Here is a 27,997-nt window from a genome sequence, read left to right as displayed (position 1 = left end):
TGTACAGAATATCTCTCGCACTGTTAGGAAAGCTCACAACTTGTACGTCTTTCACTGCTAGTGTTTTTTCATCCGGTCCTTGAACGCACCATATTTGCTGTGAGATGCAAAAGTGAAACTTGCACAGTGACGTTGATTGATCATCTTGCATTATACATTTCCAGTTTTGCTGTTTGATTCCTGGTCAGAGAACAACAAGTTGACATAAAAAGAACATTCCAAAGTTTAGAGCACATTAAATTCACCTGTCATTTGCATTTTTGGTTCACCCTGAAATCCAAAGCCAAACATTCCTAACTCGTAGATGTGGAACCAATTAACTGTGGTAAACGAGGGATATGTGCCGATATGAATAATTATTGAACACAGCGGATGATTATGTTATGGCGGATGCTAAAGATTCTACTTTGCCTTTTCAGTGTGTGTACCAGCGTTTGGTCCAAGTCAAAGCCAACCACCAAAATGCTTCTGCAGTCATCAGCACCAAGTTCACCCTGAGCATGCAAGTGGAGTCCCGCACACGGAATGCAACACTTTGCAGGTAACGGCTTCCGTAGTACATCTCATTCCAAAACCAGATCTTTGGTTTGGACCCAACCAACTCTGCCTGGGGGGTGCCGGGCTCCCCCTGGGATGACCTCAGCGGGCCTGTTAGATTATTTACAGGGTTGGATATTGACGAGGAGCCTTTTGGGGTTAATCAGACCTGACATCCCAATGTGGATTGAAGAGGATCATGAAAGCAGCCGCACGTCCTGACAGATGTCACGTAGAATAAGAGGACACGAGGGTTCCCCATTTGGGAGACACCTGGAAACATGGTGGCAGAAAGGTCAGGTCGCTTAGTCCTCTTCGAGGTGTGGACTTCCTTGATCAATACCAAGGTCTCTAAGCAGACCATGCTGTTATTGATTATCCATCCCCTGTGATATCTAATGTGTCTTCACAACATTGGATCAGATGTTTTGGGACTCTCTCGGACAGCAAATGGTTGCACTGGAGGTTGGTAGGCACTAGGTGGCAGTGTTCAGCTTCACACACAAAATGTCCAGTTGGCGACCTTTTATAGGACCAAACATTGAATTCAATTTGTATTTACAGTATATAATGTCTGTTTGCACCAAATAGAATAATCATTTAATAGCAGTAATAGTGGTGCAGTCATATGTAATAGTGGGGGGGATCCAGGTATTTGGGGCCCAGTGGGTAAAACAAAACAAAAAAACACTTTGGAGCCCACCATTTTTGACATTAGAGTAGTGCTGTGCAAAAGAGATGGAGCGTTATTAAAGCAATGATATCGTTTGATATGCTGTGTTGGTATACAGTAGATCCCCTTTTTATGGGGGTTTGGTTAATAATTGATATATCCATATGCTCTTTTATCACGAGGGTAGCTTCTCAAAATAGCCCTTTATAAATTAAAGCCACAAAGTACTCAACTTCATTGTTTTACAATTATTATCCATATGTCTTAGGGCTGTAAAACCCGTCACCGTATACTTTGTACACTTTTATCAGACTTGTACAAACATTTTCTCCCATTTCTCTTGTTTAAACACTCAAAGGTCTAACTTCATTTGAGCTTTAATGACCCACCTACATGTTGGACACAAGAAATCATTAAGTGACTTGCACGTATTTCACTCCTCTGACCGTGCCTCTTCATCCTGGCGCCATTCCGCTGGAGCGTTTTTGTATCCTTGTTAAGGATATTTTGTGGTATTTTCCTCTTCCTTCAACTGAAGATGAATTTATTCCATAATGGTGCCCCCAGCCACAACTTCTACATTCCTTCAGAATGTCCAGAAGTCCAACTTCTTGAATGTTGATGTCTTCCTTTGGTGTGCAGAACTTCTCGTCGACATTGTGGGTTTGTTGGGGCGAAAACCTTCAAACATACGTCGTTCAGAGTCACACGGTTAGCGTGTTCTTCTTCTTTCATTGTTTATTGGCAGTTAGCAAGCAGCTCACATGGTTAGCTAGTTGGCTAGCAATGACCACAACAGGAGATGGCAGGAAGGAGTTTGATTGACAATGGTCTACGGCCAATCAGGAAGTGCAGACATAAGAGAGAAGAGACGGCGTAGAACTACAACACTCAACGCAATTCCTCTTAAATGGTTCGATTATTGGTGAAAAAATGGACAAAAATATGAACATTTGGATGATGAATGTGCAGGGATCCAATGTAATACAAGAACAAATATTTGTCTTTTTTGCACGCAGGTGGAGTGAGAAATACGAGGAGGGGGGTCACTACTGCGTTTGGATCCAGAAGTCCGACGACGGCAACAATGTCAGCTGCATCCACACGGTGGAAAAAAGAGCCCACAATTCCTACATGCGTAAGCGTCCAACACTAATGTTGATTATGCAAAGATTGTAGGATTGAAATAAGTGAAACCCGATCCGCTTTGGCGTTCACGGAGTCAGCACATACAGTAAGAGCAACGTCCACTTCTCCATCCCTCGTGGCACCCGTGTATCGATCACCTTAGACGCGTGTTGTTAAAAAGGGATAAAAGAAACCTTTTTCTGCTTGTTTTGAAGGTGGAAGACTGGCTAATACATCAGGGTGTGGAAGGATTAGGGCGTAATGGGATTCTGAAAGCGTCTCTGTCCATAATGCACACCCTACTTAACAATATTGCAGATTATGTTGTGGATTGGACTTTTAAGGCGGAGGAGCCATTATCCAAGCAGATATACGGTCAGTGGGACTGCAACCCCTGGTGGTATGATGAGCTTCCATTAGCTTCACACGCCGGTGATTACACAAGCTCCCCACAGGGCCTGCTCGCCTTAAGTCATGCTTTGGTCAGCAGCTGAAGCCATGCTGGGGAATTTGCAGGTTTAGCTCCACATCGATTGGTCCTATGGTGTGAGCTCATTGGTGGGGTGTGGTCTTCCGCTCGTCTAATGTTAGGGCTTCATTGTGCAACCAAACCACAACTTCAACTTAAATACCGACTATGAAGTGCCTGACTGCCGTATTGATGAACTTAATCAAGTTGTTTTGAGTGCCTCTGTCGGTCCTGTATTCATCCTGACGGCAAAGGTCTCCTTGGCTTCGTACGCGGAGACCTTTACGACGTTTTTATGAGGCCTTTCCAGAAGCCATGAAGTGACCACTCTGTAGCAGAGTAGATGTCAGCGCCGCTTCAAATGGCCTCTTTTTGTTTGTTTTTCCACTCAGGGCAAACACGCCGCCCTCCGTCTCCCTCGGTGTTTGCCAGTCTCTTATAGACCGCTTTGCAGCTGTAGAATATGAGTATATTACGTCCATTTCTATGTTCTTATGTCTCTATGACTGCAGTGTAGAGAACACACATTTGAAACATTTGGGGGGCAAGGGAGCTTTTTTACCCTCCATCATGATGTCAGACATATGTCCATGGCTGACTTGGTGCATTGTTAACATTAATATCTCATCATTGTTTTGTGTCGTTATTGCCGTCTAGGGACCATAATATGTTTTGACTAATAATAGACCACAGCCGACCACGAAACAGAAATTAATTCATGTCTAACAAAAATCGCAAGGGATGCCTGTATGTCAGATATTGGTAAAAAGACAATATTGATCATCTCCACTATAAATAGCCGTATATAATAAAATACATAACTAAAAAAGGTAATCAAATAAATCAATGAAATAGATTCATAATAGGCTGCACAGTGGAAGAGTGGTTAGCATTTTAGAAAACCAGGGTTTGCATCTCTGTGCATGCGTGGCTTTCCTCCCCATCCCAAAAACACGCTAGCTTCATTGGCCACTCCACATTGTCCACAGGGATGAATGTGGGTGGGAATGGTTGTTGGAATGAGCCATTGGGTTCTAGTTTGGCACACAAGGATCACCTTGATCACGTTGATTGAGAGACATAGAGAACAGGAGCCAGGACAGAGCTAAACCAGGACCGGGTGGTACCGGTTCAATGCTGGGCATGTCGAGTATGTGACAGGAGGAGCTCTGGTATTTGATCAGTGGAACCGTTGGTCCGACACTAACGTAGACATTATATATTAGACATTATATTATTATCTATTATTAATAATAGACATTGTCTTTTTCATGGCGTTTGTAGCCATCCTGGTGGCCGCCCTGTCCCTGGCTATAACCAGCCTCTTATTGGTGGTGGCACCCTACGTACACAGGTATCTTCTACTTTCAGTCTTTCATGGCTTTTCTCCTGTATGTACGTAAGTCACGTGTTTTACTACGTTGTATTTATCATCTCGTATTGTCACAGAAAGTGTCGTACATGGAAGTTTGCAAAGACCATTTGCTGCCAAAAGCCGCAGTACTCCCTGGATAATGTAAGTAAAACATATTAATACGGTTGGTATAATCATGGAAAACATGACCAGTCCGAGTACTTGTTAATTGTAATGACTAGTATCACTCCAAGTATGTTCCTCGAAGAATACAATGAACACAAATATGGAATTGATAGAAGTGAACACCAAACTGAAGAAACATCTTCAACTGTCATGACTTTCGGCCACAAAGATTTAGATGTTGATCCAACATTTACACTGCGTTGTTTGGCCTGCTTACATTTGCCACAGCCTCCAGCCATCAAGATGCTAATAGACGCTAACAGACGCTAATAGACGCTAATAGGAAGATTGATACAAATGTTAGCAGAGCCAGTCGGACTGCAGACTGACACGGAGGCATTCAGACAATCATCCTGGTTGATGGCGGAGCTGTGATGCATCAATGGTCCCTCTTATTCTTCCAAGGAAGGGGTCTCGGTCTTCCACATGTTGTGGAGATGCCATGGAGATCCATCATGACCTATTAGCGCTGCTGTCTTCCTGCTCTGGTGCGAGGGCCGCCGGGAGGACGTTAAGTCCAACTTAAGGGCAACTTTGCAGATCAACAGCACTGCCCCATTAAAGTTTGACCACCCTACTTGACCCCACTACCCCACTACACTACCCCACTACACTACCCATGACCCTGATCAGGAAAATGAATGCATGCGTATGGCAACCAGTGTTTTTACATGACAAAGGAAAACTGCAGTAATGTTTTCAAATTTCATATCCAATTTCTCTTCCAATTGTGCACGTTCTTACATTCATCAGATACCACAGTCTGGTGCTTGTGTATCTCACTGAACTGTACTGACACCTGGTGACCAGTGTGGAATACTACATATAGTATAGCCTTATAGTTGTATTTGACTTCATTTAGCCTTTTTTATGTTTCACAATACTTGTACACTAATGTAGCATTTGCTTAATTATGCATTTTTATTATTTTTTACATATTATTTTTATTAATAATATGAGGTATTTGTCCACAAAACAGCAAGATTTATTAGTTAATGTACTTCTGCAAAGGCGTGAAATTGGCGAGGAATTACTGCACATAAAAAAGGCCTGGATGTTGAGATGACAAATGCTGCTAATTAAAATATCATCCATTTAGGATTTTGGTACTAATATTATCCCCCCCCCCCCTCTTATTGCATCTGCAGGACGAAACGCATGCTGGGAACGTTGAGGGCAGCGCCACCAAAGTGAAAGCAACACGTCTGCGTTCCCTGGACACGTTTCGAGGGTACGTGAGTCAAGCTTTTTTTTCCTGCCGATGATGAAAATGTACAGACGCAACGTAATGATGAATTACGGGGTCACAGTCTGGCCACATCGCCCCCGAGCGTTTGCCGGCAGGCGGTGGAGCTTGGGACTCAAGGTCTGATATGGGCTCGGGCCGTGTTGCTATTGGGCAGGATGGATGAGTGTGATTGAATCTGGGCCCCCGCTCTCCTTAATTGTGGCCTGGGGGGGACACAGACCACGTCTATCTGGAAACAGGATGCTGGTGTGGCTCTGACCTCCCTCGTGCCAAATAATTGATGTAATAATACAGTCAACATATCAGCACGCATGCACATGGCCGTAGATCTCCTGCCAAAATGGGGGGGGACGGGGGGGGGTTACATCTTCTGCATCTGTGGCTTCCATTAGGATACTAAATTATCTGGAAACCACACTGCATATTCATGCGACCCAAAAACTGCACTTGGGTTTATTTATTTTGGGAGTTCAGCTGGCTAACTGTTAGCAAAGGTTCAAGGAAGGACCAACGATATTTCATTTCTCCATGTTTGCTCATATCCGCTAAAATGTCATTCATATACCGGAGCAAGGGGGCGGCACGGCGGTCGACCAGGGTTCGATTCCCACCCTCGGCCGTCTCTGTGTGGAGTTTGCATGTTCTCCCCGTGCATGCATGGGTTTTCTTCGGGTACTCCGGTTTCCTCCCACATTCCAAAAACATGCTAGGTTAATTGGTGACTCCAAATTGTCCATAGGTATGAATGTGAGTGTGAATGGTTGTTTGTCTATATGTGCCCTGTGATTGGCTGGCGACCAGTCCAGGGTGTACCCCGCCTCTCGCCCGAAGACAGCTGGGATAGGCTCCAGCACCCCCCCGGACCCTCGTGAGGAAAAGCGGTAGAAAATGAATGAATGAATACCGGAGCAAGTGTTGGGAGTAACGGCGTTACCACAAAGGTCACTCGGGGTCAGCACTTTTACTGGAATGTTCCATGAGACACACAAGCACCAGACTTTCCTGCAGGTTGGAATGAAATAATCCTAAACGATAATCCCAAACTTTTGCCGCAGTAAAGCATGACGTCACTTCCTGTTCCCCTCACTCTTCTCCCCTCGTGTCGAACCCATTTACTGCAACCCAAGTCATTTTAATGAATATCGGGCGATAAGAGTGCAAAGGTCACTATAGGGGTGTTATGTCATGTCTAGAGGGCTCTACTACAGTAAACACATTTCTATGCTCTAGCTGCAAAATATTTCAAAATAAGGAATCCTTTGTGGACATTCACTTGTCATAGTATGTCTGGAAGCAATTAACCGTGCTAAACTCCTATTTCCAATGAACGTATGGTCGGTTGTCGTGTACCTGTCCCACACGTGCTTCCCTATAATAATGTCAAATACCTGGCAGAGCCCGACCCCCTTGACTTATGAGCCACGCCCTCGATGAGTAACAACGCCTTGCCTCGGAGAGCATCGGCCGCCTCGCATAAAAATGCTGATTCATTCTCCGAAGCGAAAGCAAAGGTTTTCTAATAATTGCCCCGCTGACATGATATACAGAGACGTGTGAAGAAGTGACGGTCGCATGTTCATTTTTCTAAAAGGGTTCCTATTTTAATCTTGTGCTCCACGACTAAAAGCTTGTCACCTTTTTTTTTTTTTTTTTTTTTTTGCACGGTAGAAATTGCACCGTCAGTATTTTTGTGGCGGTACAAATAATAAAGCCACCGGTGGATTGGCAGCTCAACGCCAGATGGCTGACTCGTTCTCTCGCCTGTTTGACTGACAGCCAGCTTTTTCTCTGATTGGGTTTCACAAATGTCCGAGTGTTTGGCCGCAGAGCCAGAACCTCAACTATGTACCTTATCCCAATACTACGTGTTTATGTCCAGCACCCCCGGTAGTCTGGCTCATGTCTGGTTCTGTTCCGTGAACCTGCACCATTTCCCTCCTGCAGTCGTTCCATGGCTTGGTGCGTGTTGGCATTGGCGGCATATTTCATTTGCATTTCTTTTGGTCCTGCAGCGTTTATGAGGTTGCAGCATTTTCCCCTGCATTGCAAATGGATGCCCAGGAATTGAAATGGAGGGGGTCTCTAAGCGAGTCCTAAGTACTTTTACTACTGCAGACCAGGTCTATCTACACGTCATCTGTTGCGTGTCAATCACTGATAGCATTTGGCTCGCCAATCAATCAGGATTATTTATGGATGAAACTAATTAGGAGTCGTGACATAACCTGCAAATACATTTATTCGTCACAAAATACCACCGAGTGAAAAAAACACGGTCTCGTGCATTTTATAATAATAATACATTTTATTTGTATAGCGCTTTTCAAGATACTCAAAGACACTTCACAAAAGAATGAAGTTGAATAGAGCAAGTAAACAGAATAAAAGACACACCAAAATACAACATTCATTCAAAAAGCGGGGCGGGGCACAGCAGTCAGATATAGAAGGTTAGACATTAAAAACAATTTTGGTGAAGTTCAAGTGTCCTTCATTAGCGATTCATTAGCGAGATGGCCAATTAACTCATATCTCAGTCATTTCTTTTACCAGGACTGTCTGGTCACTTGTTTAACCTTTGTCTCCGTCGCTATGGCGACTAATGGATAGGCCGGTCAAAACCCCCGTGATATATTACCGCACGGGATTGAGCGCATGGTCACGTGCACATACCCCACTTTGATGGCCCTTGGAGAAGATAGCGGCTGATTAAAATCTCGTATCTGCAGGTCGGGAGCTAAAAGATCAGTAATGGCTTGGCGCCGTAATCCGATGGAGACTGGAGGCACCTTATCAGACGGGAACTTCTACTGATGTCATTACGACCTTTAAAGACCTTCTTGTTGCTGCCGCATGACACGCAAATCAGACGGTGAACGGATGCAGCCGGCAGCATGCCACCACACTTCTCTTGATGTTGCGTAATGCCAGACCACGCCATTGGGCGAAGCGCTCCATCAGGCGGGCAGCGTTTCAGCAGCCTTGGCCGGCTCCGAGCATAAAGTGTATCATATATTAGACGCGAGGCCTGCAGTCAGCACTCCTGCTCGAGGAGATCCAGAGGACAAGTGTTCATTTCCTGAGTGATTCATAATGCTCAGGTTGCATTTTCCTGCATGCGGAATGTGGCGTCATTTTAAAAAGTACACCTTCGGTTCCAAAGATGTGTTCAGGACGCCTGTGGAGATCTTTTCCATCCAGGCCTACGTGCTGAACTACGACCACAGGATGCGGCTGCCGCTTGCGTACACAAAACATGGCCTCGTTCGGTCGTTGCGTACGCCGATGTTTTTCCATTTCCAACATTTTTCCCTCCGTGTGCATGAAAATTGAGCTTTTCTGCCAAATGAGTAAACATGTTCCTCCGCTGTTCACTCATGCCGTCTCTAGGTTTGCCCTCACGGTGATGGTGTTCGTCAACTACGGAGGAGGAGGCTACTGGTTCTTCCAGCATGCACCATGGAACGGTGAAGTCCAATAATGTTTTGTTGGCAGAGAAAATACACAACTTTAGTCATCACTTATCATCTCAATAAATGACAATATTTGCATTTGGGAGGGGAATTCAAACTGAGAGACCAATTGATGACCGGGAAAGGTTTTGCAGTACATTTTTTTGACAAGTATATATAACGATATTTAACTTTTTGACCATTTTTCTAATTTTATTAGACACTAATTTGGGTTTTTTATTAGCCGGAAGCTACAATCATCAACATGATTAAGACATTAAGGAAATACAGAAACTTTTCAAAGATATTCTAATTTATTGAGATGCACCTGTATGTATAATATAGTATATACTGTATGTGTAATATAGTATATACTGTATGTGTAATATAGTATATACTGTATGTGTAATATAGTATCTACTGTGGCTGTCAAGATCTTATGTCACAAGAGATTTAAAACATATTTTAAAAAGCGAATCAATCACACAATAACTTCAAATGAACTGTATAATTTTGCCTATCTCAGTATATTGCCATGTGCAAATTCAAATGGATTCAAATCCAATACTATTATATGCCTTTTTATTATTATATACCTTTCAATTGTCTTTCTCCTTTTCACACTTGTACAGTGGAACCTCGATATTCCCTGATTAGCATGTTTTTTGGTTAATGTTGGAATTTACGCTTACATTTAGCCTGGTTTGTGTACAGTTTACAGTTAGCATCCAACCTAGCCAACTGAGTCCTTTATCGATACGCTGCATGAGATCTCAGCTAATATTCTGGTTAGCAGCCTACTAGCTTACTAATAAATGGAAACAGACACCGGAAATCCCGTCTATGATGTCATCAGTGGGAGAATCTGTAGTTTTTTGCTGACTAACACGGTTACACCACGGGGTGTCGCTTTGCTTTGGATCATGGCTGCAATATAAAAGAATAAAAATATAATATATTTATAAAGAAGGCTAGAAACACTGCTTGTTTGCCTCAGAAGTAAAACTATCCACATTTTCATTTGAAAACCGATTTTAGAGCAGGAACAGCTGGTATCAGAAGTATCGATATTTGGATATCGAGCTGCACATCCCTAATGGTAATGTACTTCATCATTACTACATAGTACTGTGTTTAGCATCTGGTGTTCAGTCAAAAGTTGAAAGCCTGTAGAACAAACATAGTCAGACCCCAGTCAGATGATGTTTGCTCTCGTGCTACGTGGTTTTATTCCCCATAATGAAAGATGGTGGAAGGCATATTGTGTCATGTTTCCTAAGATTGTAGAAGTAAACTCAATAGAGTCTTTCATGAATTCAAAAGAAGAGCTCCCACTGAGCTAACTCGCTGACTAAAACGGCAAATCACCAAAACAAAGTAGGCTGCATGGGCTCACCAAATAATAGAGAAATGATAACACAGGACAGGATGGCAGAACGGGGAAACAACAAACCCTCAAGTCATGCCAAATAGACGATATTTCTGCACTGAATTTGAAATCTATTGTGATAATATTAGTACCTTTTGGTCGCAATAACCATTATGTGATTGTATCTTTCTTGTTTTAGTTCTATATTCCCCATTTTTTCTATTCTATTTTTGATATTTTCTTAAAAAAAAAAAAAAAACGTACAACCGACCCTAGTATTAAGTATTAGTAATTATAATCAATCATTCAATCAATCATTATAATCAAGATGATTTCATAGCAAATAATAATTGGTGCCAGTGATCACCCCGTCCCATCCCAGATGAATTCCAGCAGTGTGCATTGTTACTGACGGAGGAGGAGGAGGAGGAGGAGGAGGAGGAGGAGGAGGAGGAGGAGGAGGAGGAGGAGGAGGAGGAGGAGGAGGAGGAGGAGGAGGAGGAGGAGGAGGAGGAGGAGGAGGAGGAGGAGGAGGAGGAGGAGGAGGAGGAGGAGCGTTGGAGGCTGTATGAAACTGTAGATGCTAGAAAATGAATGAGTAGGAAGCAAAGCCAAAATTAATCATAAGTTGTTTTTTTATTTCAAATGTCTTTTTTTGCCTGCAGTTGTGCTCACTTCAAGTCCATAATAGCATTTTTGCCAGATCTATAACTCTATATTGATTTCAGAGGCCATCTGATGAATCTTTTCTGCGCTGAAGGGCCTCTACTGCCACAGAAGTATACCTGATTATTAATCATATTGATAACAGAGGCTCTTCTTTTAGGGACCACATGTTCTTTGTTCACTTGGAAAATCATACCCTCGTTTCCGTTCTTCCAGGTCTGACTGTGGCAGACCTGGTCATGCCGTGGTAGGTTCTTTTCCTCGTTAGCGCATTCATTTGAAGAAGCTGAAAGCTAAAAAAGTCGACCTTCTTCACGTCACATGTTGCTTCCTCCAGGTTCGTCTTCATCATCGGGACTTCGGTGGTGATGGCGTTCAGGTCCATGCAGAGGAGAGGCGTGGGCCGCCTGCAGCTGCTGCAAAAGATCACGTGGAGAACTTTGGTCCTGCTGATGCTCGGCTTCTGCTTCCTCAACTACTCCCCCCGAGATGGACCACGTAGGTGCCAAATTAGCGTGCGCTGCTAATGGAACAAGAACATCCTGTTTGCGGACGGGTTTGTTATTTACTTCACTTCTGTGCTGGGAACATCATTAAAGCGTAATAGCCGTCCACTCGCCCCATAAATAATGTACCTGGGTGGAGGACTGGGGAGCAGCACAGGTCCTATCTGTAAAAAAGTATTATCTTATTTATATCTTATATTTTATTATATTATTATATTATTATATAGTACACTAAAAGCATGGCTCCTTATTCCATGCTTTGGGCTAAAAGGTGCAGGTCCTCATTTCATCTTCCACCTGGGGAGCACTGGGCGCCTTTCACACATTAGCCACATGCTAATGGACTTTTTTTTTCCTGGGTGCATGTCTGGGTAACAGGGTTAACAAAAATATTGTTATTGTGTGTGTGTGCGTTCCCAATCCAGCACCAAGGGACGTTTAACAGGGGAGATTGAGCAAAAACAAGCGGCGCGGTAATGGCCGATTCCAAACGGATAGAATTACAGCCCTCTGCCCCGTGCAGCTGCTCCTTGGCGTCCCACAACAACACTTTTAGCAGAAACTGCAGCGTCCACCTCGGCCTCCGAGGGCGCGCTAGCGAAGACTAGCGACAGTATGGAGGTTGGATCTCGTAAGAGAACGCGGTCACATGATCTCAATCGGCTTCAGTGTGACCTTTGACATCATCCCTGATTCGCCTCAGATAAACTTTACAGCGATCAACATTTTGATTACCATAAAAGAGAACCCCCCCCCATTTGAAATATCAATTTTCAGCCAAATATTGAGTATAAGGAATGTTTATAACCATACATCCATTTTATACCGCTTATCCTCACCAGGGTCACGGGGGTGCTGGAGCCTATCCCAGCTGTCTTGGGTGAGAGGCGGGGTACACCCTGGACTGGTGGCCAGCCAATCCCAGGGCACATATAGACAAACAACCATTCACACTCACATTCATACCTATGGACAATTTGGGGGGGATTAGCCTAGCATGTTTTTGGATTGGGGGGTACCAGAGTACCCGTAGAAAACCCACACATGCATGGGAATTGAACCCGGGTCACTTAGCTGTGTGGCCTGCGCGCTAACCTTTTACTATAAAAACTACACAACCTGTTGCAGAATAGATTTTACATAGTTATTATTTATTTTTTTTACTCTTAGCGTTACTAGGCAACAGAAGGACTAATCATCTTGGGGTGGAACCTCCACATTAAGGAATGTGACGTCCGTAAGCTTCCTCCTCCTATTGGATGTGAGCTGATCAATGATTGGGATTGGGATCGTTTTTTGAGCTTTTCAATGAACTAATGTGTAGATTAATATCAATCAATATCAATCTCTCAGCCAACGATCAATCTCATCCTCCTCTATCCGTCCAGACCAGCAGATATCTGGGAACCTTTGCTCCGCGCCCCACAACGTCCGTATCCGGCATGCCGACATTCCCCACTTGTTCTGTTCTTAGTCCTCTTGGGAATGTAGTGTTTGTACTGGTGGGATGGTTGGGAAGATCCCGTTACCAATATTATGGGTTTGCTGATTTATGATATGATTTATAATCAGTTATTGCATGTCTGAGTTCATGAATGCATCACTGAGGCTTCCTTGGTGTGCTGCAGTGTCCTGGTCCTGGCTCAGGATCCCGGGTGTGCTCCAGCGTCTGGCCTTCACCTACTTCATCTTGGCTCTGCTGCAGACTTCATGGGGACACCAAGACCATCAACAGAAACCAGTAAGAACCTCCACTGCTTTCTTTCACCACTTTCATCACAATGATTTTATTTTTGGCCAAACGTTTCTGGACTCTTGGAAAATATCAATTAAATGGGGGGGGGGGGGGCATAGCATCACCAGCTGCTCATTAATAACAGTAGTCTTTAACACGTCTGCAAAATAACCCAAACTGGAGACAAAGAAAGTTGCAAGTGCCAGCATTTGATAGGAAATAACTCATGGCAAAACATGCAGGTGGTGTCCGTGTTGATCTTGCTGCCACATTGTGTCTTTGGCAACAATCACATCTTCAGTGAGGGTAACCTTTAATGTTATCACTTTTTTGGAATTGTTTTATGCGTGTAAAACCTTAATTGGAGAACTCTCAAAACATGTTTTGTGATACCTTTCCTAAGACTTGGGGTTTTTGTGATACCTTTCCTAAGACTTGGGGTTTTTGTGATACCTTTCCTAAGACTTGGGGTTTTTGTGATACCTTTCCCAAGACTTGGGGTTTTTGTGATACCTTTCCTAAGACTTGGGGTTTTTGTGATACCTTTCCTAAGACTTGGGGTTTTTGTGATACCTTTCCTAAGACTTGGGGTTTTTGTGATACCTTTCCTAAGACTTGGGGTTTTTGTGATACCTTTCCCAAGACTTGGGGTTTTTGTGATACCTTTCCTAAGACTTGGGGTTTTTGTGATACCTTTCCTAAGACTTGGGGTTTTTGTGATACCTTTCCTAAGACATGGGGTTTTTGTGATACCTTTCCTAAGACTTGGGGTTTTTGTGATACCTTTCCTAAGACTTGGGGTTTTTGTGATACCTTTCCCAAGACTTGGGGTTTTTGTGATACCTTTCCTAAGACTTGGGGTTTTTGTGATACCTTTCCCAAGACTTGGGGGTTTTTGTGATACCTTTCCTAAGACTTGGGGTTTTTGTGATACCTTTCCTAAGACTTGGGGTTTTTGTGATACCTTTCCTAAGACTTGGGGTTTTTGTGATACCTTTCCCAAGACTTGGGGTTTTTGTGATACCTTTCCCAAGACTTGGGGTTTTTGTGATACCTTTCCTAAGACTTGGGGTTTTTGTGATACCTTTCCCAAGACTTGGGGTTTTTGTGATACCTTTCCTAAGACTTGGGGTTTTTGTGATACCTTTCCTAAGACTTGGGGTTTTTATGATACCTTTCCCAAGACTTGGGGTTTTTGTGATACCTTTCCCAAGACTTGGGTTTTTGTGATACCTTTCCTAAGACTTGGGGTTTTTGTGATACCTTTCCTAAGACTTGGGTTTTTGTGATACCTTTCCTAAGACTTGGGGTTTTTATGATACCTTTCCCAAGACTTGGGGTTTTTGTGATACCTTTCCCAAGACTTGGGTTTTTGTGATACCTTTCCTAAGACTTGGGGTTTTTGTGATACCTTTCCCAAGACTTGGGTTTTTGTGATACCTTTCCTAAGACTTGGGGTTTTTGTGATACCTTTCCTAAGACTTTGGGGTTTTTGTGATACCTTTCCTAAGACTTGGGGGTTTTTGTGATACCTTTCCTAAGACTTGGGGTTTTTGTGATACCTTTCCTAAGACTTGGGGTTTTTTGCGATACCTTTCCTAAGACTTGGGGTTTTTGTGATACCTTTCCTAAGACTTGGGTTTTTTGTGATACCTTTCCTAAGACTTGGGGTTTTTGTGATACCTTTCCCAAGACTTGGGGTTTTTGTGATACCTTTCCTAAGACTTGGGGTTTTTGTGATACCTTTCCTAAGACTTGGGGTTTTTGTGATACCTTTCCTAAGACTTGGGGTTTTTGTGATACCTTTCCTAAGACTTGGGGTTTTTGTGATACCTTTCCCAAGACTTGGGGTTTTTGTGATACCTTTCCCAAGACTTGGGGTTTTTGTGATACCTTTCCTAAGACTTGGGGTTTTTGTGATACCTTTCCTAAGACTTGGGGGTTTTTGTGATACCTTTCCTAAGACTTGGGGGTTTTTGTGATACCTTTCCTAAGACTTGGGGTTTTTGTGATACCTTTCCTAAGACTTGGGGTTTTTGTGATACCTTTCCTAAGACTTGGGGTTTTTGTGATACCTTTCCTAAGACTTGGGGTTTTTGTGATACCTTTCCTAAGACTTGGGGGTTTTTGTGATACCTTTCCTAAGACTTGGGGTTTTTGTGATACCTTTCCCAAGACTTGGGGTTTTTGTGATACCTTTCCTAAGACTTGGGGTTTTTGTGATACCTTTCCTAAGACTTGGGGTTTTTGTGATACCTTTCCTAAGACTTGGGGTTTTTGTGATACCTTTCCTAAGACTTGGGGTTTTTGTGATACCTTTCCTAAGACTTGGGGTTTTTGTGATACCTTTCCTAAGACTTGGGGTTTTTGTGATACCTTTCCCAAGACTTGGGGTTTTTGTGATACCTTTCCTAAGACTTGGGGTTTTTGTGATACCTTTCCTAAGACTTGGGGTTTTTGTGATACCTTTCCTAAGACTTGGGGTTTTTGTGATACCTTTCCCAAGACTTGGGGTTTTTGTGATACCTTTCCCAAGACTTGGGGTTTTTGTGATACCTTTCCTAAGACTTGGGGTTTTTGTGATACCTTTCCCAAGACTTGGGGTTTTTGTGATACCTTTCCTAAGACTTGGGGGTTTTTGTGATACCTTTCCTAAGACTTGGAGTTTTTGTGATACCTTTCCTAAGACTTGGAGTTTTTGTGATACCTTTCCCAAGACTTGGGGTTTTTGTGATACCTTTCCTAAGACTTGGGGTTTTTGTGATACCTTTCCTAAGACTTGGGGTTTTTGTGATACCTTTCCTAAGACTTGGGGTTTTTGTGATACCTTTCCCAAGACTTGGGGTTTTTGTGATACCTTTCCTAAGACATGGAGTTTTTGTGATACCTTTCCTAAGACTTGGGGTTTTTGTGATACCTTTCCTAAGACTTGGGGTTTTTGTGATACCTTTCCTAAGACTTGGGGTTTTTGTGATACCTTTCCTAAGACTTGGGGGTTTTTGTGATACCTTTCCTAAGACTTGGGGTTTTTGTGATACCTTTCCTAAGACTTGGGGTTTTTGTGATACCTTTCCCAAGACTTGGGGTTTTTGTGATACCTTTCCTAAGACTTGGGGTTTTTGTGATACCTTTCCTAAGACTTGGGGTTTTTGTGATACCTTTCCTAAGACTTGGGGTTTTTGTGATACCTTTCCTAAGACTTGGGGTTTTTGTGATACCTTTCCTAAGACTTGGGGTTTTTGTGATACCTTTCCTAAGACTTGGGGGTTTTTGTGATACCTTTCCTAAGACTTGGGGTTTTTGTGATACCTTTCCCAAGACTTGGGGTTTTTGTGATACCTTTCCCAAGACTTGGGGTTTTTGTGATACCTTTCCCAAGACTTGGGGTTTTTGTGATACCTTTCCCAAGACTTGGGGTTTTTGTGATACCTTTCCCAAGACTTGGGGTTTTTGTGATACCTTTCCTAAGACTTGGGGTTTTTGTGATACCTTTCCCAAGACTTGGGGTTTTTGTGATACCTTTCCTAAGACATGGAGTTTTTGTGATACCTTTCCCAAGACTTGGGGTTTTTGTGATACCTTTCCTAAGACTTGGGGTTTTTGTGATACCTTTCCTAAGACTTGGGGTTTTTGTGATACCTTTCCCAAGACTTGGGGTTTTTGTGATACCTTTCCCAAGACTTGGGGTTTTTGTGATACCTTTCCTAAGACTTGGGGGTTTTTGTGATACCTTTCCTAAGACTTGGGGTTTTTGTGATACCTTTCCTAAGACTTGGGGTTTTTTGTGATACCTTTCCTAAGACTTGGGGTTTTTGTGATACCTTTCCTAAGACTTGGGTTTTTTGTGATACCTTTCCTAAGACTTGGGGTTTTTGTGATACCTTTCCCAAGACTTGGGGTTTTTGTGATACCTTTCCCAAGACTTGGGGTTTTTGTGATACCTTTCCTAAGACTTGGGGTTTTTGTGATACCTTTCCTAAGACTTGGGGTTTTTGTGATACCTTTCCTAAGACTTGGGGTTTTTGTGATACCTTTCCTAAGACTTGGGGTTTTTGTGATACCTTTCCCAAGACTTGGGGTTTTTGTGATACCTTTCCCAAGACTTGGGGTTTTTGTGATACCTTTCCTAAGACTTGGGGGTTTTTGTGATACCTTTCCTAAGACTTGGGGGTTTTTGTGATACCTTTCCTAAGACTTGGGGGTTTTTGTGATACCTTTCCTAAGACTTGGGGTTTTTTGTGATACCTTTCCTAAGACTTGGGGTTTTTGTGATACCTTTCCTAAGACTTGGGGTTTTTGTGATACCTTTCCTAAGACTTGGGGGTTTTTGTGATACCTTTCCTAAGACTTGGGGTTTTTTGTGATACCTTTCCTAAGACTTGGGGTTTTTGTGATACCTTTCCTAAGACTTGGGGTTTTTGTGATACCTTTCCTAAGACTTGGGGTTTAACTGAGTTAGTCGGGAAAGGACTAAGGCGTCAACTGATATCATAGATGAGCAACACACTGACTTCTACTTGATGTTTACATGTAGCATGAAGCTAACAGGCTGCTAACACGTATTTGATTGACTAATGAGGTCAAAACACCAAAACAATGTGGCATAAAGTCCGGGGCCAATTATACCAATATTCCTGCTATATGTTATATTTGATATGTTATATTTTCTATCTTATATGTTATGTTATATTATACAGCCATTGAAATTGAATCCAATGGTTTTGTGCCGCAGGGTCGATGGTGGTCCCCGATCCAGGACGTGGTTTTGTACTGGCCCCAGTGGCTCATCATCATCCTCTTGGAGACTTTGTGGTTGTGCGTCACCTTCCTCCTGCCTGTACCCAACTGCCCCACGTATGTACCGGAGGTCCGCTAAATAATCCTAATAAATATTTCAAAGCATTCCCGCCCTTAATGGCGTCCAGCAGCAGTTAGTGAGCACCTTGTGCTGCCGGTGTTATGATTTACAGTGGTTTACAGTGATTTATGGGCCTGCATGGGCCTGCATGGGCGCTGGAGAAGGCCTAATTAGACTATCTGGGTCTGTCATGTGCGCTAAGAGGAGCGGAGGAAGAGGATCCATCTTCCTCGCTCCGAGTCCTCGGCTAAGTGCTGCTTTTCCCGTCTTTCTCCTAACATGCAACATGCCAAACGTGTGCACGTACGAGCGCTAGCCTGATGCTGTCCACGCTAAAATATCTATCTTGCATATTTCATATTTCATCCTCTGACCTCATTTTAATATCTGCCTTGTCATCAGAGGGTATTTAGGAGCTGGTGGAATTGGGGATCATGGTCTTTACCCAAACTGCACTGGGGGGGCGGCGGGACACATCGACAAGTGGATGTTTGGTGACAACATGTACAGGTACCCCACGTGCAAAGTAAGTCTTTTTCTTTGGATGTCGCAGTAGTGGTACCAGTTTACCTTTAACCTTCAGTTGACCTTCTGCAGGAAATGTATCACACCACGCAACCGTTTGACCCCGAGGGGATTCTTGGAACGATCAACTCCATTGTGATGGGTTTTATGGGAATGCAGGTAAGACACCTTATGTGGAATTGATTTTTTTTTTTTACCTCAGAGTATAATATCAATAATTGAAGCCTATTTAATTTTCTTAATGCCCCAAAATCAGTGAAAAAGTTTCTTAAAGAAATGATAATAGATAGAAGTCATTGTTGATCCAGACTTTCCGTACATCAAATCCAATAAACACCTTCTTTATCCAATTCCTTTCTTTGGCCCCATGGTGGATTATTTAGCAGTGAGCCACCTTTGAGCATTTAAATTCATGGAGCAATACACGACATAGTAAACAGACTACAGCAGGAGTAGGCAAACTTTGGGTGAAAAGGTTTGGCGGAGAGGCTGGCTGTACGTAGTAGTAGGTGGTCCTTAAACGCATCACATAAATCGACTACTACTCCTACGTTGGTGATGAACAACAACTAAGCGCTAAACACGGAACTTCAAACCTTGACAGTCGTGTTGGTGGCTACAGTTTCCATGTTATACTTGTAATAAACGTTTAATGACCGGTAAGATGGATTATGATGCTTGGTGGTCCTGGTCCTGGATCTGGATCTGGTCCTGGTCCACTGGCCACAGTTTGCAACAAAAAGAAAATGCTCTGAAAGCTGTGGCGTCCAAAAACCAAGGTTTGACTGTACAAATAATGTCTGATAGTTTTCACATAAATCCAAATCCTGGCAACATGCTGTCAGGAAATCCTTGGAATTTTGAGCAGGAATGTTTCTGCCGTAGTTGAAATTGTCAGCGTGAGCTCGTACCTTCCAAAATCCCCCATTTCTCATTTCCCGCCGCGCCGTTGAGACCGAAGCCATCAGTCAATGCGTGTTAGCCGCCACGCCAGGTGTGGCGCATGCTAACGTTCCTGGCTGGAACGCATTCATCATCACCAAATTAAAGACGGGCGGCAGATGACTTCCACCCCACATCTGGCTCCGCGGGGTGAAGAAATGTGAGCGCCACATCAGGGACACCTCCCAGGCCTATTTGGTTACCCAAGGCCAAAAAATGCATTTGTAACGTATCCGCCCTTATCTCCCCCCAGGCAGGGAAAATCATCGTCTTCTTCAAGGGGAAGAACATCCACATCCTGTGCAGGTTCCTGGTGTGGGCCATCGTATTGGTAGGTACATATTGGTGCTAGTATTTGATGACCTCACACGTCTGTATTATAGTATATAGTTGTATATAAGATTGCATATTGGCTGAGGTACTTTGTGCTCCCGTTTGACCAATGGAGACCAAGGTCGACCAAGGTCGCTTTGCTCACCTGCATGCCAAGTCTGTGCAAATATTTGCACACCAAACAGCAAATGGCGGCGCTGATAAACTGCTTGAACAGCGGGAGATTAAAAGCATTAAAAAAAGTTCAAATCCCATCGTAGCTTGGGGGTCACGTTTGTGTCGGAGCTTCACGCCATTCTGGGTGGTCTCCAAACACAAAAAGGAAGAAAAAGAGCCAAGCTGGCCTCTCTTTCTCACAGAGGGGGAAGGCGTCCCACAGGGAGAAGCCAGGGTTACATGAGATGACCTCTTTTGCATCTCAAAACGTGACAGGAGGTTGTTGGTCCGCTCTGACAAGATTGACAGACGTCCGTGTGGGAAGCCGACATACTGTAGCGCCTACCATTATTATTTTCATCACGGGAAATGAATGGCTAGAGAGATACTGGAAGTGAAGAACGAAGGAAGGAAAGAAGGAAAGAAAAGAAAAGCATCCTCAACTGGCAGTCATGTGACCTAAAGTGATGACGGAGCTGGACGGGCTGCCCTCGCTCCTTTGAAGTCAAAGTACGCCGGATTAAAGGAAGGGGCCCCCGTGTCCCAGCCCCCCCGACCCTAATGAGCATAAGCGCTATCGAGACATTATTATATATTTATTATTATTTATATATATATATTTATATATTATATTTATATTATATTTATATTATTATATATTTATTATATAATATATTTATATTATTACATATTTATTATATAATGTATATTTATATTATTATTATTTTATTCTTGTAAAATTCTGAGTTTTCTCACATTTTTTTCTCAATATTTTGACTTTATTCTCAACCATTTTTAATTTTTTCTGTTGCTTTCTTTAAATTCCCAACTTTTTTCCCATGATATTTTGACCTTATTACGGATTACATTCTTAATATTTTGACTTTATTGTCATAAAAAACTGCAGATTTTTTCTTTTTTAATGTTAAATAATGTTTTGGGAGTGTACAGCAGATTGCAAACAGCCCCTGGGCCGTGCTTTGGACACCCCTGGATGAGCTAATATTGTGTTTAGTAATAATGTGTATTTTTGTATGGAATACACACGATGTATATACATATTTTGTATTTATGTATGACCAGCAATTGACAAGGTGTCATCCAAAGTTCCCGTCATTAACTTCCAGTCTTAAGTTGACAAATTCCCACATTTGGTTTCTGGTTGGAATCCCATTATTGTAGCTGGTTAGGTTGGAAGGAAGTGAACTAAATTCCGGCCATTTAGTGAGGAGTGATGAAGTAACACATGACTCCATGAATAAACATTCAACCTTTCTGATTGCCTTGGCATCATGGTAGAACAGCTAACGATGTGGATGCTTAGGGGCCGTGGGGATGGATATCGAGTCAAATAGATGATCCAAGTGTGTACTTAAGATCTGACTAAACCACAAAGTGAATCAGCAAGCCGAGTAGTAAGAACCTGACGATGATGCGGAGGCAGGAAAGAAAATGTTTCATACGTTAGCTATATCCAAAGCGCTTTGCCGCTGATTTTGATGAGGGATCATTATTCGGGGGCAGCAGAGCTTCTTCCCCCCCTAAAAAAACAACAAGCCCTGTTAATTAAAGTCCAATGATCAGGCTTCACAAGTGAGAGATTGAAATTGAGCGACTGGCCCACATAGCGGCCTCATCCCGCAGCCTGGAGAGCCTGGACGGCCTGGAGGCTGAATTCATCCCCGCCGCGGCCATTTCCACACCATCGATTCTGTGGTCTCTACACGGGTGATGGATATCCACACAACAAGCGCTGATTCCGATCTCCGGCCCGGCTTGGAGCGAAATGTTTCTCCACATATTGGATCTAAATCCCATCTAAATGGGATCAGGCCCAGACTTATTGATGCCAGGCTCATCTGCTTCCATATCCTGGTCAACCGGGTCCTGACTGGTTTATGTGGTCCTGTCCAGCCCTCTTGGATCAACCACCCCTAGCGTTCGCGTTTGCGGTTCGATCTGTTTGACTCGATGGATCCCGATCCTGTAATCTGCCGGCTTTGCTTGATTGTGTTGCCTGCTCGCTTTATCCCCCTTCATCGATTTGAAATCTGTTTGGTTTCCCCCCCCAGGGAATGTCGGCAGCCATCCTTACTAAGTGCACGCAAGACGAAGGATTTATACCTGTCAATAAAAACCTTTGGTAAGTGCTTCCTGACCCTCTAAATCCACATACTTTCCTCACAAAAGAAAGGGCGGCGGTTCCGAGCGCCACAAATCACAGCCACTAAACGACGCCGCTCGTTTCCTCTAATGACAACCGCAACGGTAAATAATCACCCGGGTGGGGGTCAGACGTGTGAGGAAGAGTGGTGATGTCCGTCCTAACGTGATCACTCTTCCTCACGCCAGCTACCAAATAGGGATCCTTTATCTTTCCCCCCCCCCCCCCCCCTCCCGCCGGCGGCCTCGGCAGAAGCAGGCCACGCTTCCACTGGGAGGGAATGGAAGAAGGATCTGGGAAAAGCATCAACGTGTCCGCGGTGCAGACTTTTTCCAAGCCTTGATGGAACAACACAAGGCTCAGTATCTTGCATATGCCGACACGTTTATGTTGACCAGTCCAGGGTGGACCCCGCCTCTCGCCCGAAGACAGCTGGGGTAGGCTCCAGCACCCCCGCGACCCTCATGAGTGGTAGAAAATGAATGAATGAACATTCGAACATTAGAATTTAACAAGAACAACAGAAACCACAACAAGGAAACTCCGTAGTAGTTTCACAAGAATAAAGTCAAAATATTAGGAGAACGTTTAAATCTATTGAGGAAAAATTCATAATTTTACATGAATAATGTTGTAATATTATGAGGAAAAAATAACATCATTTTAGTGGCTTAAACTTGAAAGATTTCATTAAATTTTAATATGAAAAACAAACAAAACCCCAAATCATGTTGCAATTTTTTGGAAAATTAGGTTTGCCAAAAAAGTGAAAATGTTACAAGAATGAAGTCAAAATATTCCAGGAATAAAGTCATATTTATGAGGAAAAAAAATGACCAAAAGAAAATAAATAATTAGTTAAAGTTGTTTTTAAAAGACATAACATGATTTCAAATATATATATAAATAACTAAAGTTGTTGTTTTACAAGCATCATTATGGAAATATTGTCAAAATATTCAAGGATAAAGTCCTTGAAAAAAATATTTAAGAAGAAAGTTCAAATATTTGCAAAAAAAACATCAAATGGAAAAAAAAAAGTTAACTCATAATTAATCGCAGATGGATGAAACATTTTAATCTATAATAAGTGGGGATGTAGACCAGTTCTAGTAGCCATATTTATGTTTTTTATGTTTATGTTTTTATGCCAAACAAGGCCAATACCAACCCAATATAAGACGATATATCGTGTGTACATTTATAGAAAAACCCCGCCTTTTGCAGTACAACTTTGTATTTCAGCACGAGTGTACTTGCTCAGACGCTGACCCAGGTTGCTCCGCCTTCACATTCCCCGGAATATGATGGGCATCTTTTAATGCTGCTCCAGGAAGAGCGCCATTTCATCTGTGATGTGTAAGCAAATTCTGGGTGATGTTCCACGGGACCCCGCCCCCGTCATTAAAAGGGCGCTCATCCCTCGCCATTACCTGCCTGGGCTTTTATAGGCAGTTCATCATGCACAGGCTATCGAGCTGTGGAGTACGAGTCCCTGCCTGGATGTGGAGCAGTAATTAACTCCCAGCCAAGAGTCCTTTTTGGCCCCGCTTCAGCCCAGATAAAAAGGGGGGGCTGTGGGGGGGGGCAGCCACTTTGCATTAGATGAGACGGCATCAAACATCCTTGCACTTAGGAACAGACGGGACACGGCGGGCTGGCGCTAGGCCACGGGGCGCTAGGCCACGGGACACGGCGGGCTGGTGCTAGGCCACGACGGGGCGCTAGGCCACGGGACACGGCGGGCTGGTGCTAGGCCACGACGGGGCGCTAGGCCACGACGGGGCGCTAGGCCACGACGGGGCGCTAGGCCACGACGGGGCGCTAGGCCACGACGGGGCGCTAGGCCACGACGGGGCGCTAGGCCACGACGGGGCGCTAGGCCACGACGGGGCGCTAGGCCACGACGGGGCGCTAGGCCACGACGGGGCGCTAGGCCACGACGGGGCGCTAGGCCACGACGGGGCGCTAGGCCACGACGGGGCGCTAGGCCACAGGGCACACGCCAAGGATCCGCTGCAGATGCTTCATGCACTTTGTGGACCAAAGTCTGAGGACCGCTGGCCTCACAAATCCGTCCCGGCTTCGGCGCTAGAACAGCATCAACTCTCCATTTGTGGGGACCTTCGAGAGGGCCTGCTGGCCCACCATCTTGGTTGTAGTCCATCCCAAAGGTGCCTGGCAGGGTTGAGTTAAGTTCTCCAGTGAGCGTTTATGGGCCTTGCATGTAACCTCAGAGTGGTTCGGAACAATTGGAATATCTCCCAATTCCCAACTGGGTCTCCTTCCCCAGGTCCTTGTCCTACGTGACCTGCATGGGCTGTTCCTCCTTCCTGTTGCTGGGAGGCATGTACTTTGTCTGTGATGTCCGGGGCTGGTGGGGGGGCCAGCCATTCATATATCCAGGTACCGAGCACGTTCCCGGTATACGCAAATAGAAGCCAAAGTACTTCATGAAGTTGTCGTCCTCAGGGATGAACTCCATCTTGGTGTACGTCGGACACTCTCTCCTGGGCTTCTACTTCCCGTTCAGCTGGGAGATGCGCTTCCAGGCCTCCCACTGGGAATGGCTCTTCCAAAGCTTATGGGGAACTGCATTGTGGGTGATGGTTGCCTACCTGCTGTACAGGAAGAGGTTTTTTCTTAAAATTTGAAAAAAGGAGCGCCTGTCCCTCCTTAGGGTGGAGCGTCTTTGCCAGTCCAGTACTGCAGTACTACTCTTACAGGTGTATATTTTCATACTGTCAAATACTGTCTCATATGAATCACATGGCTTTGGTTAATAAAAACAACCAAAATGATTGGCTTTGACGTCACACACATTATTACAGTATTTCACGTCCTTAATACTAATAAGACTATGAAATAATGTAGTCATTATTTATTCATCTTTAGTTTCACAATAATGGTGGCAAATTATACTTGATGTTTATGATATTTCTACTGTGACATATTTCTAGACTTGAACTAAAATGACATTCAAATGAAGTACTACTACTGAATGACTTACTTCTACTTCTAACCATACTAAGGTAAGACTTCCATAAGCTGATTCCCGGCCTGCAGATGGCAAAATGGTGAAATATTATTTAAGCTAAGAGCTGCAGTGATGAGCAGGACATCCATGCCAATTAATCACAGTCATTAAATCCAACATGGAGGTGCTACTTAACCAATTAGACCAAGTGCTGCCACTACACGCCCGTCACAACCGTACGGGTCTGTTGCCATGACCACCCCTCTTGTTCTTGGTGTGTGTGTGTGTGTGTGTGTGTGTGTGTGTGTGTGTGTGTGTGCCATCTGCTGTGTGAATGACAGGACTTTAACGGGGGTCAAGATGCATAATTCACATGAATTGGACCAACGCCTCTGGCAGTCATCCTGTTGGAGAATCACGGAAAGTAAATCCAATATATCATACCTTACATGTATTACATGTACATATAAAAGTATTTGAAGTATTTGTATGACAGGAAGTAAAAAGGATGCAACTTCATGTCTAAAACTCTTAACTATTACTTAACTATTACTTTCTTCCTGGGTGCTCTGATTTGACGTAGCAACATCCACTGCAGTCGTGGCTCTGATTACCAAAATAAGAGCTCTCATTACCTTTTGGTAATTACGTGAATTCTTAAGTGCCTCTTTGTAGCTATTTTTATATGGTGTGTGTATATTCATGTCTCACATAAGGTTGTGGATGATGGACCTAGTCTCTCCTGCACGGATCAGCATCATGTCAGGTGACGCATGCGTCTCACGATGAGCCTCGTTCATCAAATCAACTATTTCATGAAAAGCGCCTGTGCCCTTTTTTCCCGCACAAATCCTATTAGGGCGCTCATAGAAGCTTTGTAACATGAAATAGTCTGGTGAGGCGGTGTTCCATCCCCGGGAGGAGCTCGCCAGGTTCTGGATGAAGACAAAGTCCATTATTAGCCTTTTTGCTAAACCACTCTTCCAGCATCGGGAATGCATTACAGGGACAATTGTTGGGACTGGGAAGAAACGTGAAGGTCGGGATTGAGAGGTACTTTTGTGTCGAGAGCATTTATCACAGCTGGGATAGGCTCCAGCACCCTCGTGACCGTCGTGAGGATTTATCACTCTTACTGCAGCATCCCTTTGAGCTGATAATATAGATATATATATAGATATAGTTATAGATATAGATGACATGCAGTACATGCTGATGAAGATGGGAATACGATGCCATCCCAGCATTAAATAAGATGCTCCTCGGATGCTCCTCGGATGCCACTGTGGTGCGACTAGCCTTGTTGCTATTGATTGTTGTCATGCATACGTCTCCAGATACCTATAGTCTGTCATGTGGAAACTTTATCCAAGATTCCGTGTTCTAATGCGGCCTTCTTAGAATCCTATATGGCATAATGATCCGTTATGTCCCTTGGGAGAGCAAACAGGATGTCCGAGGAGGTTCTCCTATTCTGTGGAAATATAAATGATACCGTCTCGACAACCTTGACTTAAAAGGATGATATCATACACAAATCCTGTGTTTGCCGTGAACTGAAAACTTGGACTGATGAAAAATGAAGGAATTTTCCCAGGAATAATATTGAGAGGAGAAGGGAGGAGTTTAAAAGGGAATCCTACTCCATGAGGACTTCTCAACATCTTCGATTGTTTGTCGTTTCTGTTGTGTTATCGCCTTTACCCCTTTTGCAACTTTAGCTTCATTCATTTGGTTGTTCTTCACCAGGGTGGAACGTCCACTTGATGCAGACGTCTCCATCATCCTGGTGTGAGGGCAACTTATTCCTTGAACCTGAAAGTGTTTCTCAGCCACGATATCAAAGTGCTGCCTTTCTTTGGCCCCATGGCGGCTTATTTAGTACTTTTATACGCAGCACAGAGACTGATGCCTTGTTGGAACCAAAGAGACAACCAGTGATCGTGACTGAAGCTCCTGAGAACTTGTGACGTGCAGTCCACAAAGATCTAGATGGTGTTCTTGCTGCATGAAGACATGAAGACATGAAGACACTGATTGCTGTGTGAGCCACTGGTGGCCTGCCCCGAGGCAGCAGCAGCGCATCGCTCCACGCTATCCTGGTACACGCTATCCTGGTACACGCTCTGACCCAGCCTTTAGACGCACACACACACACACACACTCATGTACACACACACACACACTCATGTACACACACACACACTCATGTACACACACACACACACACACACACACACACTAGGTCCCACACAGTTTGTCACCCAGCCTAAAGGTGAGATTTAACAAGCTGTTTTCCCAACACGTAGCAACAATACATCATCTTGTATATTATGATGACTATTATGATTACAATATCATCATATTATGACTATTATGATTACAATATCATCATATTATGACTATTATTATTACAATATCATCATATTATGACTATTATGATTACAATATCATCATATTATGATGACTATTATGATAACATCATATTATGATGACTATTATGATAACAATATCATCATATTATGATGACTATTATGATTACAATATCATCATATTATGATGACTATTATGATTACAATATCATCATATTATGACTATTATGATTACAATATCATCATATTATGACTATTATGATTACAATATCATATTATGATGACTATTATGATTACAATATCATCATATTATGATGACTATTATGATTACAATATCATATTATGA

The 27,997-nt window shown here is 43.5% G+C and overlaps 1 protein-coding gene across 3 annotated transcripts in view; it reads left to right on the top strand.

Moving 5' to 3' along the window:
- Positions 1–27,586, top strand: part of si:dkey-192p21.6 (uncharacterized protein LOC565246 homolog) — a 29,135-nt gene extending 1,549 nt beyond the window's left edge. Inside the window, exons 4-19 of one of the 3 annotated variants that reach the window (XM_058052632.1) lie at positions 420–541; positions 2,230–2,348; positions 4,092–4,161; positions 4,257–4,323; positions 5,496–5,578; positions 8,987–9,063; positions 11,300–11,330; positions 11,421–11,581; positions 13,218–13,330; positions 18,057–18,178; positions 18,585–18,708; positions 18,780–18,866; positions 19,903–19,980; positions 22,211–22,281; positions 24,596–24,708; positions 24,775–25,100. In XM_058052632.1, the coding sequence (XP_057908615.1) occupies positions 420–541; positions 2,230–2,348; positions 4,092–4,161; positions 4,257–4,323; positions 5,496–5,578; positions 8,987–9,063; positions 11,300–11,330; positions 11,421–11,581; positions 13,218–13,330; positions 18,057–18,178; positions 18,585–18,708; positions 18,780–18,866; positions 19,903–19,980; positions 22,211–22,281; positions 24,596–24,708; positions 24,775–24,956 (1,620 nt within the window). In that variant the 3' untranslated portion in view covers positions 24,957–25,100. Of the gene's footprint in view, positions 1–419; positions 542–2,229; positions 2,349–4,091; positions 4,162–4,256; positions 4,324–5,495; positions 5,579–8,986; positions 9,064–11,299; positions 11,331–11,420; positions 11,582–13,217; positions 13,331–18,056; positions 18,179–18,584; positions 18,709–18,779; positions 18,867–19,902; positions 19,981–22,210; positions 22,282–24,595; positions 24,709–24,774; positions 25,101–25,620; positions 26,958–27,028 lie in introns of those variants that run through there. The other 2 variants (XM_058052641.1, XM_058052648.1) reach the window with 2 other exon arrangements.
- The last annotated feature ends 411 nt before the right edge of the window (positions 27,587–27,997 follow it).

This window comes from Doryrhamphus excisus, chromosome 2, assembly GCF_030265055.1.
Source record: "Doryrhamphus excisus isolate RoL2022-K1 chromosome 2, RoL_Dexc_1.0, whole genome shotgun sequence".
NCBI classification, from domain to species: Eukaryota; Metazoa; Chordata; class Actinopteri; order Syngnathiformes; family Syngnathidae; genus Doryrhamphus; species Doryrhamphus excisus.
The sequence above is the reverse complement of the archived record's forward strand: the minus strand, read 5'-3'. Positions and strand labels throughout refer to the sequence as shown.